Source organism: Strongylocentrotus purpuratus, unplaced genomic scaffold (genome assembly GCF_000002235.5).
Source record: "Strongylocentrotus purpuratus isolate Spur 01 unplaced genomic scaffold, Spur_5.0 spur5_scaffold_5, whole genome shotgun sequence".
NCBI classification, from domain to species: domain Eukaryota; kingdom Metazoa; phylum Echinodermata; class Echinoidea; order Camarodonta; family Strongylocentrotidae; genus Strongylocentrotus; species Strongylocentrotus purpuratus.
The window spans coordinates 12,881,275-12,898,808 of record NW_022145611.1 but is presented as its reverse complement, the minus strand read 5'-3'; the positions used below and the strand labels follow the sequence as shown (position 1 = coordinate 12,898,808).

General features: G+C 36.4%; 1 protein-coding gene across 4 annotated transcripts in view; it reads left to right on the top strand.

The window, feature by feature from the left end:
- LOC100890735 (E3 ubiquitin-protein ligase TRIM9) overlaps positions 1–17,534 on the top strand; it is a 58,558-nt gene that overhangs the window by 6,383 nt on the left and 34,641 nt on the right. For 3 of the 4 annotated variants that reach the window (XM_030998928.1, XM_030998930.1, XM_030998931.1), the window contains exon 2: positions 17,255–17,356. In XM_030998928.1, coding sequence (XP_030854788.1) covers positions 17,255–17,356 — 102 coding nt within the window. The remainder of the gene's footprint in view (positions 1–17,254; positions 17,357–17,534) is intronic. The other variant, XM_030998929.1, reaches the window with a different exon arrangement.

Genomic DNA, 17,534 nt, shown 5'->3' with positions numbered 1-17,534 from the left:
TTTTGTAGAGTTCATTCCAGAATCCAGATCCCCTCACTGGTCTAGGGAGGCCAAACCCATCTTGTCACATGTGATATACAATCTATGTTTGTTTGGAAGAGGACCCTGGAGTTTACTTGCCTTTTGCCGCTCTTTAGGGACCTTCCTTTAGGGTCTTTTGCACCCTTGTCTCATAAATTAGATTTTTTCCTTTCTCTGTCTCAAGACATATTCATGAAAATATTGGGTACTGGGACCTGGGTAGTTTGTTGAATCCAGACTGTATGCCCTGCCAATCCAAACCCTAATAACCTCTGTTTTTGAAAGTGTAAATTTTTTAGTTTTTTAATTTTTTTGTTGTATTTAATAGTGAATGTAATTATCTTATTTGTTAAACTTAATATTAATCAAAATCCATAATACAATACAAATTCATTTTCTTTCATCCTATAATAATGAAAAAATAGTTTACAGTGAATTCCATTTTTCTATCTTAGTTTTTAAGTATAGAGTATAAAATTTAAATTCAAATTGTTATTTAATTATTTCCCTCCATACAACATATCATCATCAACACTTGTGATTTTATATTTGTTAAGGGGTTGATTGGACTCCTGTAATCATTATTCCTCCCTAAATTCGTTTTGTCCATTTCTTCTTTCCTCACCTTAAAAAAACTAAACTATTATTTGATTATAAAAGTGGTGGAGGGATCAGTTTTGTAGTCCAATATAGAATGATCATTTGGGAACCAAGAACAAAAATCAACAACATCCAAACAACCAAGAAATTTGAATTAATGGTGGATCAAAAATATAAAGACGCCAAGATGGGTATTCAACAATAGAAAACAAAGAAAAGATTTGCAGTTGGGGTTCAAAAGTTTACAGACTGTCACCAATTGTTATTGTGCACATCTTGTATGTTGATAATGTTTATGAGGAGATCGAATGACTGGCTAAGTACTACTTCATGTCAAGTGCGTAGGCCTGTATGATATCATGAATTCTAGTCTAGATCAGAGACATGCTGAATATATCCCAATGTACATGAAGATGGTTTGTTCATTTTATTTTGTTAGCTTATTTTTATGATACATACATGTACACGCATCTATTGAGCTAGATGTAGAATATTCTTTGATAGGTTTTTATACTTCCTCGGCCGGCTGGCAGAAGGGCGTTAGCGCGCTAACGACTCCAAAACTACTTTTCAAATTATTCGCATTTAAAGATTTGTTTTATATTTAAACTGCTTTCTGTCCCGAAAATTGATTTGAAACTTAAAAGACTATTAGAAATGTTATATAGTAGAACACAACCACAAATGTTGTTGTTGGAAATAAGTCTTTTTTATAAAAGTTTGAAGCGATTCATTTGTTACCTGAAGTTCGAACTAACGCCCTTCTGCCAGCCAGGCGACGATTTTAGAAAAACAGTTATTCATACTGTAGGCCTATGGATTGAAATTAAAATCAACCATATAAAAAAGGCATAACAAATTTACAGTAAGATCATCTTTCCCTTTAATACCTCCTGCCATTAGCATGAAAATTGATAGAAATCATCTTGAGTGACTGGTTATCTTGATAAAGCAAGGAAAGTGCAAGAAATCGCCTTGAGTGACTGTTTTATATCTTGATAAAGCATAAAAAGTGATAGAATTCACCTTCAGTGACTGTTTATCTTGTGGTTAAACAGGTGTTGGGTATTGTTTCCTCCTTGTCCATGATCTTATTCTGACCTCATTATAATCCTTTGTTGGTCATAATCCATGATGATCTTGACCTTATCATCTTTCAGAACTAAGCATCACAGTCATAAATTCTTCATTCCAATATTCAGTGAAAAATGTTTAAAAATGTTAAACCTTTGCGATGCAAATATATATAAGTGTATATAGTATGAAAGAAGTAAATGTGTTAAAGTACTACACCTGGAGGAAGAGTGATACCACCCCCCCCCCCCCTGGAACTAGATGTATTGCTAGTTCAAGACACTATGATTCATATGATCTTAAAAATGAAAAAATAAGAATTATTGTAAATAAAAGGTTTACAGTAAATTGGGCTACTGTTTTATGCTAAAAATTTGGTCATGTACTTGATCTGATAACAGAATTAAACAATTGTTTTACTGTTGTATACTTTCTTTTATTCCATTTTAGCTATATGCTGACCCTGTCAGTTTGTTGAATTTTCTGAAATGATTTAAAAATTAGCACTTTTTTATAGCCACATGCATGTATTATAATATATTATGTAGCAAATCATTCTTCTAGAGGAATAAAGGTTTCCTACTAGATTTAAAGACGAGTTACTTTAATGACATCTTGGATTTTACATTGACTGATTTTACTTGTACATGTAGCTTACAGTTGGTTTGACTTCTTCAAAACAAGAACCATGACCAGATCAATAAATCCAATATCACAGTTAAAATCAATTCATTTTGAAGGGCACTATCAAAAACATTCATTTCTCGTAATGCATTCAGTCTTTATTCACTTATCGACCAGTGATGTTTTCTTTACCGGAGGCGATGAGTTTCAGTGAATATCATGATCGCTTGCAGCCTGTTCAGATGGAAAATAGAAATCAGATGTTGTCTGCTCAGCCATTTTTCCTGAAGTGAACCAAATGCCACACATGTGACCCCGTGTATAGTTTTATATTGGCAAATAATGACACATTCAATCTTTAAATTCTCAGTATTATTGCTTTTTCACTTGGGAAAAATTGCCTCTGTTTGAACAAAGAATCTAATTTTAGACCATACATGTTTTTGAGTAAAATTCAAGAAAACTTGTTTTAAAATTGAGGGTTTTAATAATTGTATGGATTAATTTATGTAGCTCATGTTTTCCAGGTATTATTGTATTTTGATAGGCCTTTTGCTTACACTTACATACTCATAACCAATTTGCAAAACTGCTTTTGGGAGAATTTTTTCTTATTGAGAATTTAAGGTTACACCTTTATGGTTCATTAACCATACATTAAAGTTGTTATTGTAGAGTAAAATTTCATCTGTGATATTGCTTATTATATGGGCAATTTTGTAATAGAGAGATGATGGGAGTAATAATGAACAAATCAGGGAAATAGATTTGTGATACCCTATATACATATTACATGTATATATTGCCCTAATGTAGACTTGTTATATAGTGGAACATGTTATGTAGCAGGATCTTATGCCATTCACCTGTTATATACAAGGTTGTTTTTCAGGAATTCTGATTCTGTCCTGAATTCTCGCTGAACTGTTGCTTTTCATGAAATATTCATGCTTGATTTTGCCTTGACCCACGCTTTCCTGCAGGATGCATAGAGGTTGTACATGCACCTGAATATGTATGAAGAAGGTTGCCTGTTATTAGGTGCTTTTGGGAATAGAGCCTGAGGCATTAATAAGCTGTTTGTTTAGTAACTGGACATTCACCCACACATACAAAAGCAGGATCAATAGTAAACCTCCATTCGTCGACGCAGAAAATAATGTCTTGGATGCCTTTTGCACAATGCATTAAACACACCACGTCCCTCCACTCGTGTGTGTGGGGGCATGTGCGATGTGAGGGAGGGTCTTGCAAATGAGACACACTCTGATGGTCGGTCGCGCAGTCGCTTGGAACAAATTACCGGTGTAAAGCAAGATGCTCTCTTCTTGTAATATTCACGACAATCAACGTAATTTTGCAGTTCATTTGCATTTCATCCGTGTAAGGGGTGTCCCCCATTATGTTGACTTAGATTCCCCTGGTGTTTAGTATGCTAGCAGACTTAGTCATCTCCTTTCGTAATCACCCGGCTGATGTAGAGAGAGTTTTTATTGCCTTTTCTATGAATATTACAAGAGGTGTTTGTCATAACTCTTCTGAATTACAAATTTATGGAGAGATACAGATCTACACATGATATGTGACTAGCCTATACCTACAGACTTTGTATGCCTATTTTGATAAAAGTGAAGAAAAAGTATCATATCATGTTTTTTTTGAGCTACAGGGATGTCAACTCACAAAATTTATCACATGATTAACACCCTACATATGGCTCCAAAGTCCAAACAGACAATATATTGTTTGATTTTTAGGGCAATCTTTAGTATTTTGTTTAATGTATAGACTATGGATAGGTTTGGATTCTTTAAATTAGAATCTTTCCAATTAAGATACTAATTTTGAACACGACCATCGAAGTTTTTGGATTATATTGCAATATATTTTTGAAAATGGAAAATATTTAAATGCAGTTTCCATGATGATGATTCCAGTTTGCCTTTCTAGAAATCACTTCAAAGTGTAATTTGCAAGATTCTGTCTGCAATCAGTGTTATAATTTTTTTAGATATATCTCATATTTGATGTTGGTTTCATAAGGAAAAGGGTTAACATTTGATATTTAAGATGGGCGGAAATTCAGAAAACATGAAATCTCAGATTCATTCCGTATGAAGCTTATTTGTTATTCATCAATATCCAATCCCCCAATAATGAAATCATTCAGGTACAATGTAAACCATTGATTATGTTTTGATTTTGATATAATACTCAATTCCTGCCCAGTCGGAGTTATCCCTGGCTTACTATTCAACAGATTAGAAGTATTTGTTTATGGTAGTGCAGGGAGTAGGTTGTTTTCTAATATTCCAGTGTGCATTATAAAATTGCAATGGCATAGAGAGCAATTTAGTTTAAAACCAGATTTGGAAAAATGAAAAAAGAGCTCTGGGGGAAAATAAAAAATAAAATATATTTGATCCTAGGATAAACCTTTAAATATTTATGGAAAATCCCCAAAGAGCTCCTGTAAAAATGGGAAATTTTACTCTGGCATGCATCCAAGTTTTACACTTTGAAACTAACAGATTTACAATATTTCATTTTCTTTTTTTTCATCTTGGACCGTAACTGTAGCAAAATGCACTTGTTGTGAGTGCATTGATCACTGGTAACGGAATTGGGGTAGTAAACCTGAACTAATACTAATCAGTATTTCTCATGGTCTGACTATCTTGCACAATATGGAATTTAACTCAGAATTAATGAGCTGGAATGATAGCCATGACGAAGTACAAAAGCTGATTGCAGAATAGGGCTGTTGGGTCTGACCAGCTTTTGCACTCAGCCATCCACCTTTTTCCCTTGAGAAATACTCCTTTTTTGTGAATTAATCATCTTTCTGTTGCGGCTGCTGTTTTTCAGGGCCAGAGGAGAAAGGAGAAAAAATGGAAGTAAGAGAGAAAGAAAGGAAGAGAAGATGACTCATCGGGAACATAATTGAATCGTCCATTACGACCATAATATTGCCGGGGGCATTCTTATCACAATTCATTGGGAAGAGACCAACTGTGGTACCTCGCCTCACGTTCATTTACTCCCTTCACTCCCTGGAGTCTCCCCATCCACTCTCTCCATCATCCTCTCTTCCGGCTCCACTCTTTCTTTTCTTCCCCACCTCCCCATCTCTCTTACTCATCAAATTGGAGAGAATACCCCCGGTGCATGAGCACACAAACGCAAATAGTGCTAATGTTTGTACTCAGGGACGACAGCAGCAGGCCGAGTCCGAGTGTATCATCATAAACAGAGGGAGAGAGGGATGAGGTCGTGAATAGCAACACATCCTTCCGTCGACTCAACCTGAGCCTGACGCGTACATGGACGCCGCCGTGTGCCGTATTTGCCCACAGTGATTGCACACGCGCATGTGCGTAACACAGCACCGCCTGTATGGCCGTGGCGTATGCATCCATCAAAGAGAACAATCCCTGATTATTGTTTCGCAATGGCATAGACTTGATCTCATGAGAGATATTTACCTCTAGGTAAACATGGGGGATCCCACTCCGCAAGATATGGCCAAGATGAAGGTATGGTATTTTCTTCATTTTAAAAAGGATCATTATTCACTTTTTATATGTATGTGTTGCTTGTTTAACAGGCACCATTCTTGCTGTACATGCATTGGGCTCACCTGTAAGATGAGAAAGTGTGCACCACAGTGCATTTTTGTAAAACTGTGTGAGAGGAGAGAGATTCAGTACTTTTGTTTAATCAGCGGTGCTGCTGAATATGACCTTTCAGGTGTTATCCATTGAAGTATTAGTTACTTCAGCACTGTGATTTTTTAAGGGTAACTGTATATGTTCTTGTTGTTTTGCAAGATCTAATCTGGAAGTCTAGTGAAAGTTGTGCCTGTGTCATAATGGTTTTAGCATATAATGTTATCTGCTGATTAACTGATTTGTTGTTAAAGATCCTGGTGTAATCTGCACATATCTGCTGTCCAAAGTTGATTAAAAGTGGAGAACATCACAAATTAAAAACACAGAATCTGTATCAGTTATTTCTTATTGAACAAGCCTTTTTCAGGTTGTATAGTATGGCAACTTCATTAAAAGAATTTGTTATTGTAATGCGCAACCATGTAAATATGTTTCCTGTTTAAAGTACTGTACATAATATAGACATGTATCATCTGTTCCTTCAGTTGTGTATGTGCCTTTGGCAATGTGAGAATAGACTGGTAGGACATTTGAAGGCTTATCAAGTCAACAAAGGTAAAGACTGCATTTATAAATCAGTTTATAGAGTCACTCAAGATTGGGACTTCAGGCATTGTGTTTTGAGTCGAGAGCTAACTTAAACTATGTTGCTATCTACTTTAGATAATAGGAGCCAAATTCATTTCCAAAGATGTGACTTGTTGCCTTTGATTTCAAAAGTTCCTAAGCATGGAAAAGCATTCACAAATCAAGACATAGGTGCTAAAGATATCTGCCTGGGATAAATGCCTCAGGATTACACAAGAATCTGTACAGTTGAAGAAGTAAACATACTGTACATGGTAGGACCACTTTAAATCCCAAATGCATGAAAATTAGAGAGAGTTGCACAATATTTTTTAAATGCTTAATTATTCAATACCAGCAAAGACATGAAAGGAAAGAAAAGCATCTGAGAATGCATTAATACTAGGAAGCAGCCTTTTTCACAAGTTGGAGGAGATGACCATATTTAATTTTCAAGGGGTTTATCCCAAGCTATTTCATAATAAGTATTTAAAAGAATATAGAGATCAGGGCCCCGTCTTACAAAGAGTTGCGATTGATCCAAATCAATCGTAAGTCCTCCAATCAATCGCAAGTTTGCAGTCTCCTATCTCTTATGTACATAGTTGCGATTGATATCAATTGCAAATAAGTTGCGATTGATATCAACTCTTTGTAAGACGGGGCCCAGAAGAATACACAACTTTTCAATATCCTCAGCTAAGCACATATCACAATTTTGCATGTAGACGCTGAACACACCTGTGAGTTGATCAGTGTACATTTTCTGAGTGCATGCTTTTCATGTAGATCTTCATTCCTTTAAGTATTCATCAAAGCAGATGTTTCGAAATGACTCATGAAACATTGAAACCATTTGATCTTGTTGTGACTTTTGCATCATGTGGAAATAACAAGTATCGAGAACAGGTAATATTTAATACATCATGGAAAAGAACTACCAGATGTTAAGTAGCATTTTTTACTTTTCAGTTGAAGAAATGTGTTCTTTTATTTTGCACAAAACAGCTTCCCAGAAATGTATTGTCAAGGATTTAATCATCCATAACATATTTGCAAATCTCAGTTTTTGGAACAATTTTTCATTCAAATCAACATTCCTAAGTTGAAAATGACTGTATTGACTCTCAACATTTTTCAGAGTTTGAACATCTTATGAATTAAAAAAAAAACACTGTTGTTTGCTTTAAGTTACCATCTTTCTGAATTGTCTTAAGGAATAGATTAGAGGTAGAAACCAATGTGTATGCAGTAAGGGGCTCTTGCGGTTTGTAGGAAACCTAGCTTGCATGCAGTTTGAAAACAATTATTGCTCTAGACTCTGCATGTAAAACTATATTCGGCACATATTGACATGTTGAAGTTGGTGACTCATGAATTTCAAGTGTGGCAGATCGGTGCCTCTCACACACAACGCTGATGCCTAGCGGGACCTAGGGCCAGGATAAGTAACAGTATATGTCTGATGCATGTATACCGGCTAGACTTTTACAAGAATTTCTGATTGTGGCTTAAGATTAGTTCATTTGCGACAAGTCTTGAATTATTGAACTGTGTGAATAACCAACTTTCAGGTGTACATGCTTTTAGAGTAATGCCTTTATTTAGGAATATACTATTCTAGCAACTGAAATTAAACTTGTTCCAACCACCAGTATGCCCCACATTATACAAAAATCTTCATTGTTGGTAGAAACAAGCTTTGAATAATTGAAACTGGAATAGGCCTAGTATAATTGTAGAATTATATGATTTTATAGGGGTAGGATGGTAATGGTATTATAGTAGAAAAGTATAAAACATTGTAGAAATTCTCCCCTCAAAAACAGTACATTATGAAATAGATTAAAAAATGAAATAGAAACCCCTTTTCAAAGCATCCAGATTGCGGTGTTTTCCTATATAATGCCTAGCGTTGAACCTCGGATGCAGATGTTCTAGAGGAACAAATTTGTTTTGTTTTTTGGATTCTTTTGACATGACCAACTCATTACATGTCTCCTAACCCATTGTCTATTGGAACTGGATTGCCCCTGCATTAAACCTATGACAATGGATGAGCATTAAGATGAATCTGTTTCATTGTGGTTTTCTGCATTTTCTTTTAAATCAAGAATGTTAGCATGTCTAGAGCAGGTATTTTTTTTATCCATGGGCTTGATCGAGCAGAATTACCTGATATGATCGATAATGTAGCTTGTAGAGGGAACAGTAGTTTGTCTTTAGTGGTAACATTTGCATGAAATCTATCAACCACAATCCAATAAACCGGAGGTGAAGGGAGGACTTTCACGTGGGATAAAGAGACGAATGGCATGCAGAAGAGAATGTGGCTTGTGGTTGATTAATGCCTTTTGCATCCCTTTCAACTTAGCACAACTTCAATAACAAACTAGAAATGCAATCGTGTCACAACGATGTGCGTGCAATGACGCCGTGTTTCTACGTGTCGAACGAAAGAGCTTCTCTCGGACTATCCAGAGCAATGTGTACGAAGTCTTTAGCTTCTGTAATATTGGAGACAGGTAGGGCGAAAGAAAGGCCTCAATAGTGACCTTGATTGGATGGTAGTGACTATGCCTACGATGTTTGAAAGAAATTGGGATAGGGGAAAGAACCTAGAAAGGGCTCGCAAGCACTGCGTGCAAAAACAAATGGGATTAGTTGCATGTTCGTCAAATCAATCAAGCTCGTTCTAGGGGTCAAAAGCGTGAACCCGATTTGCCCCATAGACAATGCGTGTAATGCATGGGCGGAAAACGTACAGGATCTGTATTATGACCGGAGTTAAATTGTTTTTTCTCTCTCTCTTTATGTCTCTTTATGGGCCGTATATGGTATCATTGGAAAGAGAATTTCACGGTTGTTATTGTAAACTACTCTCTTTTTTTCTATGATAATCCTATCGAAACATGTGATGTAAAATAGATTTAAAGGACAAAATGGCGTCTTAAATGGCCCCCTTGACTACTTTCAAAAATCCGGCCACGAGGTGCCCTGCGTATTGCATCTCGGAATGTCATTGCAAATTTTCAACGAAAAAAAAGGATGTTTAGGGGGCGAAAAGTAGTCTGAAAAAATGACGTCATCGCCGATAAGTGTTATAATCGGGCGGAATTCGTATAGTGACCCTTGTTCAAATGCGATTTACTCACAATTTTCTGTGTAAACATATACCATACTTGGTATCATTCGAAAGGGCACTTCATTGCGGTCAGTTTGACACCATTGTCATCTGCACGCAATGTACTGCACGCATTAAAGGCGCTATTACGTAATGCATAGCAAATTCATCATTTTTGGCGATAACTTTGCGCTGACGTTATTAAAATTTACCAAACTTGACAGACAGTTGTCACGTATATGGATACATGTGTCTGCCAAGTTTCAACGACGTAGGTATAAAGATCGTCATTTTAGAGCAAGTTGAAGTTATTTCGGAATTTTCTTGAAAATGGCGAATTTGGAGGGCAATTTTCGCAAAGTTGGTCAGTGATAGGGTATATAATTTTGTATATGGCTGGAAAGGGCATATCTTCAAGTATCTAAATCCAAAAAAGGGTACGGGTTTGCTAAGCCATTATGGAGATACGGCCACAGAGAGAAAGCCAATTCCCAGAACTTTAGAGGGCGCTATTTATGTTGTGCAAGCCCATTGGAGCGTAAAATTTAGCATGGCTATGTGCAATTATGAGATAAAGATACTGTGAGATTTAAATACAAAACGGAATTTATATGAGAAAGTTATGGCAGTTTTAGATTATTTAGGGGTCCATTTTTCAAGAACTTGAGAGATTTTTGACGGAGTCGGTTTTAGATTTGAATTTCGAGTATGAAGATGGCATTTTGAAGGTCAAGTCATGTGTCGCAGATGAAAGAACATCTCTCAGACTATCTAGAGGAATTTGTTAGAAGTTTGTAGGATGAAGGATAGTGGAGACAGGAAGAAAGAAAGAAAGGCCTTAAAATGGACCAGAAACGGACAAAATGGCGCCTGGACGGTTATGCATGAGTGATTTCGAGAATCGAAGAATGTAGTGACCTTGATGAGATGTTAGAGACTATGCCTATGAAATTTGAAAGGAAAAGGACATGAGGAAAGCACCTAACTAGGAATAACAAGCACTACGTGCAAAACGAATGGGATTCCGGACGACAAGAAGAAGAGGAGGAAGAAGAAGTAAGAATATTAATAAGAAGAATGTGAACGAAAACAAGGCAATGACGAAGGTTCGTCATTGCAATTATCTGCTGAGATCCAGAAGCATATTTTTCTCAATCTTAAATGATAAAAGTTTTGCTTTCTGAATCTGTTATGGTGCAATTTTATCATATTCAAGAGGAGATGAGTTGAATTATTTCTGCATAATTGTAGATGTACAAAATGTTTTCCTCTTGTACATAGAGGGTATTGTTTTAAAAGCCTTTTTCTTCATGATTACTATAAGAGAAAATTTAAAGTTTTGTATTAGTTATAGGTGACCACTATTCACATTCACAATCACACTTTTAGAGGAATGTTATTGTAAAGCAGTTCTTGTCTTTAATAGCACTATTGAGTGATTTAAGATATATATGCATCATCAAATCATGAGAATCTGAATGTATCATGTAGGATATTTGTGTGTATAAACCTATGAAGTACAAAAGCTGCAATATAGTTCTGCAAATTCCTTACAAGCACCAATCATAGGACAAAGGTACCTGAACTTCTTCACGCTTTCCTTTCCATATTGTCTCGACATCACACATCCTTTTCATGCCTCTCATGCTGCATGTACCTATCGGTTTACCAATACTGCACCTTCCTGTAATCCCTTTGGCCAGCGCCTTCACTCGTCATGACCTACTATCGCTTCCATCATCATGCAATACCTTACCCGCTCCTGGAGGATCAAGTCTATATCCTCCGGTGTGTCACCATCCCTACCAATTGGTCTGCTGTTTTGGCATATGTCTGCTGACATATAATATCATCCGTTGAGAGCCAGTATGGTGTTTAAGTCATCTACACTGTTGTCCATGAAGTTGAAATAATTTTTCTTATATCTTTTCATGGAATGATCATGACGATATGATTTATTTTTTATATTAGACATAGACAAACTTTAGATCTTATCAGAACTTTAATGATCAATGTCTATGAATCTTTAGATTGATCAAAAAAAGTTCTGAGAAAATGAAAACTTTGTCTATCAGGAAGAAAACGTTTTGTCACAATAATCTTGTGAAAAGAGGCCCTCTTGCTCTCAGCAGAGAATACGTTCCATTGTTACCTGTACTTGCATGTGTGCATTTTTAACTGTTGTATTTAACTTAGTGCTGTAGGTACTAGATAGTTAAATTTGTATTTGACTGAGAAACGTCCTCTCCTCTTCTTAAACTGTTTTACAATGGAAATTTTCCCAAAAAAAATCAAATGTCAAACAAGCTCTAACAATGTCATGTTTGATACCATGCGGTAATTAAATAAAATTGATGATATATATATATATATATATGAGGATTATATTTTACATGGCCTTGTGATAAAGCATACGTATACTTTTGCTTATTCTAAATAAATAACAAAACAGATTTACATGTATGCAGTAGATAATTGCAAATAAACAGCAAAACATATGTTTTGCTTTATATAATTCACGGTTAAACAAATTGGGTGTGACACAACGAGGATAGCTATGCAGGCCAGATTTCAGATTTGCCCCACATTCCCGTTCGCATTCCCCTCTCCCGAGCCTCCTCACCTGGGGAAAAGCACTAAAAATTCACCTGGTTATTTATACTTTCACACCTTAGCTCAGCTTGTGAATGAATTGCCCTCAGGTAGATATTCCCTGGTGGCATCTTGTGGTAGGAAGAGGGCTACAAGGAGAGCCACTTGAAATGACCAGAAAATGGAACTTCTCTTGCTCTGCTGAATTTGATGAGGTTAGATGCATAATGTACATACAAAACACCTTTTCTAGCTGTTTCGTTATTACTATTAGAATTCCCTGCCCTCATTTTGGTCATATTTTTTTTACTTGAAATAACCAAAACATGGGACTTCTCTTGGCCTGGTGCATTTGATTAGGTTGAATGCATAATGTACCTGCAGTATACCTTCACAGTTTTCTTTGTTTTGTGCGAATTGTGATTTTCACATACTGGGCCCCCTCCCCTTCCCAACTCTTCCGGTAGTATTTTACTTAAAATGACCAGAAAATAGAACTACACTTACCCTGCTGAATTTGATGAGGTTTATAGATGCATAATGTGCTTAGCGTGAATTCAACCTTATAAGCTTCAGAGAGTGAATTATATTGATATGAAAGCAAGAATAAGACTAACGTTGGATCATAATTCATTTTAACATCAACTAGCAGATAAGAAACGTCACACATAGTCAAAATGTTAGAGGCACAGAAACTAATTCACCTCATCAAGCACAAACAACATGTTCACATCAGCACTAGATAGCAAGATTACAGGTTAACGCTCTTTGACTCAGCTCAGCTGGGATCGAGAGGTGCTGCTTTCAGTTCTGCCATGAAATTCCTTCCGTGTAATTACTTGATTTCAGTCTGGGATTTCATCCAATTTTGAATTTCTTTTTACATGTTTTTAATTTGAATTGAAATTGTTGACAAATATCTAGGATGAACGACTAAGAAAAGTGAAAGGTTTTAGGTGTGGTGGGGATTTTGTGTAAATTTCTTTGGAGGGGGGGGGGGGGTAATGTACCCTGTGGATTTTGCTGATATCATTCCCACTTGAAATTAGGTAATTAGGTACGATGGGCCGTTTTTATTATTTATATTATTATTATTATGACTATTATTACTTTTAACTACTATTATTACTATTATAACTATTTTTTCAGAAAGGGGGGGGGGGGGGTTCTCCTGGACCTTTGTAGCTGAGCCCTTTTCTCCAGCTCCTGATTTTCCTGTCTCATACCTGTCAGCTGCCTGCCTTCTGCATTCCCTCTTTGTAGTATGTCCTTGCCTGAGATTAATGGATCCACCGTTCTCAGTTACAGGGTTAGACCTTGGGCCAGTCTGCAAGATGGCTGAGACGAGCACAGCCTTCTTGCATCTGGCATCGGATATCTTGATCGTTAGGCAATTTCTAGAGAGCATGTTTACATGTGATTCAAGTAGTTTAGTATGCAGCTATTTGCTTTATGCTCTTTCTTGTCGTAGCAATTATTTGTTTGTTTATCCAATAGTAATACCCAAGTTCAAAACAATTCAATGCAGGCTTGTTAATGGTGTAAAGGTATGATTAAATTTTTAGGGATCTAGATGGCTGTAAAGCCAACCCAATTGAAAAGATGACTGAGGATTTATTGCTTTGAATGGGTTTTGAACAGTTTGTTTGTCTTTATATAATTGAGTGATGATACAGTGAAATTTGTCAAGTTTGCTAACTTTCTTTTTTATCCTTTTTTTATCCATTTCTGTTTAATAGTCAAATATCCAGCCAACTATTTTTATGAGCTACAAGTTGGAGACTGGAAAACTTGCCACTGATTTTCATTGTTTCCTTAAAATGGCGATATGGTTGACAGAAATCCATTTTTCTACAATCTCAGTCTGTTGCTTGCTAGAAACCCATATTAAGGGACAAAAGGATTGCATAAAGTGATGCTTAATTTAAGTCATTCTACAGCTTTATGCCATAGTACTCAACCTACACGTTTAATGCATGTATGCAGATGGGCAACACTTCACTGACTTGCCACCTCAGGTTACCTTGTTGTGGCTTTTTGTGTGGGAGCATCTATTGCCCTGTTCATATCTGCCACAAATCCCTAAAAACAGCCGCAAAATTTTGCTGCTTTTATGGATGTATGCTACCAAAAGTGGCAGATTATGAATGGAAACCACCAAATAGTGGGTTTGTTTCCTGCTTTTTCTGGCTTTTTAAGAGCTTTTTATACCAGGTTAAAACCTAGGAAACATTGGGTATTTTTACTGATACCTGGCAGATAGAAACGATATCCAATTCATGGCTTTTGCGGTGGAGAATAGTTTTGAGTTGGAGAGTATGGCCTTTCACCACAATACTCCTTGCATGCTTGGTAACTGCGATGCAAGACAGACAGTTGTTGGTGATTAGTGTGAAAGGCATTTGATTACCGTTTGAATTCAATGTTTACAGTGTATATCAACAGGGGCGTATGAGGGAATTAGGCAATATCTAAGTATTATTGCAGTATTGCCTCCACAATGCAAACAATGACGAGTTGAAATTGCTAACCGATGCTTGTTATCAATTATGTGGTATTCGCAGATATGAACAGGTTTATTCCAGGTGAACCTGATACCTCCAGGATGTAGGTCAATGGAACTCTTCCTGTAAAGCAACTCCTTTTTTGACAGCAATCGCTGTATTCTACTCGGGCAGATGTGGCCCTTGTAGGAACTGACCGTAAAGTTTCTCGTTCTGCGTACTATTGATTTCCAACGCGATACAGGGGTGGACTCGGTGTAGCAATCCCATTTGAATAAGTTATCATGGTACAATCTTTGTTGTGATATTCACAAGTAGGCTAATTTGTTTTGATGTAAATTTGTTCAATACATGGTCAACGTCAGAAGATGTCGTGACCTACTACAAATCTGCCCAATCTTGTTTATTGCAACCCCACAAGTCTTTTTTACCTCTCTTTTTTAGAAGAAAGACAAGAGCTTGTTTATGTTTACATGGATTTCTTTTTTAAATCTCAAATCTCTTAGCTTAAATAAACATTGCATGAAAGAATTGATGACAAATTGGTGATATAATGAAGGCCCTGATGAAGGGAAATCTTTGTTAGAAAACGTAATTGACTGATTTCCAAATATTTTACTTCTACAAATTTTAATACGAGTATGATACTCGTATTAAATTTGTTGAAGGTCAAGATTAACATGTTATAAACATTGATCAAAATCATCAAACATAGGTTTGTAAATATATCAACTGTGCAATGTGGTTAAGTATGAAGAAGTGTGGTTATCTTCTACATTCTTGTTATTTTTTCATTTTTGTCTAAATAACTCTCAAGAAATGTATTACCATATTGTTATTTTTAAGGGTTGAAATCCAGAATTATGTGTTTTTTCAATTGAATTAATTAAAGTCAATGTACATATCATCTTAATTTTGATACCTTTACGGTAATTTTCAAGTTTTACTATTTTTAACAATGTACTTAGAACAATAGTATATAAAATATTTCAGAAAGACCCTTTACATTTTTACAAAGTCAGAATTCTTGCATATTTTTACATCAGAGAATGATGGAAGACAAGACTTGAAAGTTTGTTTGCAGTCATGACCTCAACAGGTTCCCCTGATACAAACATTGTTGACTGAATATCATGCTTCCAATGTTCATGTGGTATCATACCAGCGAAAATAGCTTCAAGGACACTCGCAAAAAAATAGATGCAATTTCCCCATCATTAACTCATCAACTTCGATGGCGCTGCATGGGCCCAGCCATTTACATGCAACCGGAGTTGGTTATGAAAGAAGCGGGGGGGGGGGGGGGGGGGGGGGGGGGGACCAGTCTAAACTGCTGGATAAATTAAGGCATTTTTGCGAGGGGGTCATATCATCTTCATTCCATGTTAACGTTCAACTCTCCCTCCTTCCCTTTCCCTTTTCTACATCTGATTGGGGATTGGGGGCACATGCCCACGTACCCCCCGTAGCCACACCGAAGATTATCTGATTCGTGTCATGCGTCTACCCCCGGAAGGGCACACAGTCTCGTGTAGGGGGTTGAAGAGTAACAAGTTGAAGCCTGCTTGCTTGTTTAGGCTCTTTGTATGACAGGTGCCTACGGGAGTCTTTGATGGGAAGGATGTTAACCATTGTCTCTCAAGATCCTGAGTGGGGAAACATGGCTAGAATATCAAGTAGCAGTGGGACAGACAGAGAAGGAGATAAACAGCTTCTATCCATCTGCATTCGGTTGTTTTGTCCAAATGTGCATCTTTTAACTATCATCAGATGAATGTAATGCACTGCTGGTGCTGGAGATGAGGGAATACTCTGGATAGAACCAAACTAACAGTAGTTTGAGAAAACTGTGATGTAAAATGACTAATTGTATCGGTTGTATATATTTCCAAAGATTTTCCCCCTCCTTATTTTCAACTCTTTTGACTTATCAGGTATTCCTATTAACTTTATTTTGTACATGTCGTTATGTGGTTGTTTTATCCAAATGTTTGTACATTGGTAATCTTCATCATCAGTGATGTGTGTTGGTAAGAAGATTAGTATATATTTCTTAAAGGATGCAGGTGATAATTAATTAATAGTAGTAAATAACCCTCCCCCCATAAAAAAATATAAAGAAAAAATAAACTAAAACACACCATGCTTGTTTTAAAAAAAAAGATATTTCATAAGATATATATTCCCAAATTATATTTTGTCCTTCATTTTTCTTTTGTTCAACTCCTTCCTTCAGTCATGAATTGACATCCTACTTTGTTTGTTCCAAATTGACTACAGGGATAATAGTTCATTGAGGTTCTTCCGCATGAATGTGCATTAAGCCATGCTAATTTTCTCTGTATCATTCCAATGCCAGAAATTGTTGACAATTTTCTTGCTTAATTCTCAAAGAAGATGTATATGTAGGCTGTTATATGTACTATTATGCAAAAAATATTAAATTTTTGTCTTCTCCTTTTCTCTTACCTTTTCAGACGGAGCTTTCCCAGGCGCTGACATCATTATCAGAGAAAGCCAAGAGTGCCAAAGACTTCCTGGTGCATCTAAAGAACACAATAGACCAAGTACAGGTAGGGGTGCGTTTATCAACTTTTGCTACTCAGAAACAGTGTTTCTATACATATATCTATAGAAACACAGTATATGAACGTGCTTTGCAGGATTTCTTGTTCATCAACTCGTCACGATACAAAATGAAGGCGATGTTTCTGCGTTGCTGCTTCGCGCTGTTTGACCCGGGAAGCAGAGAGTTGC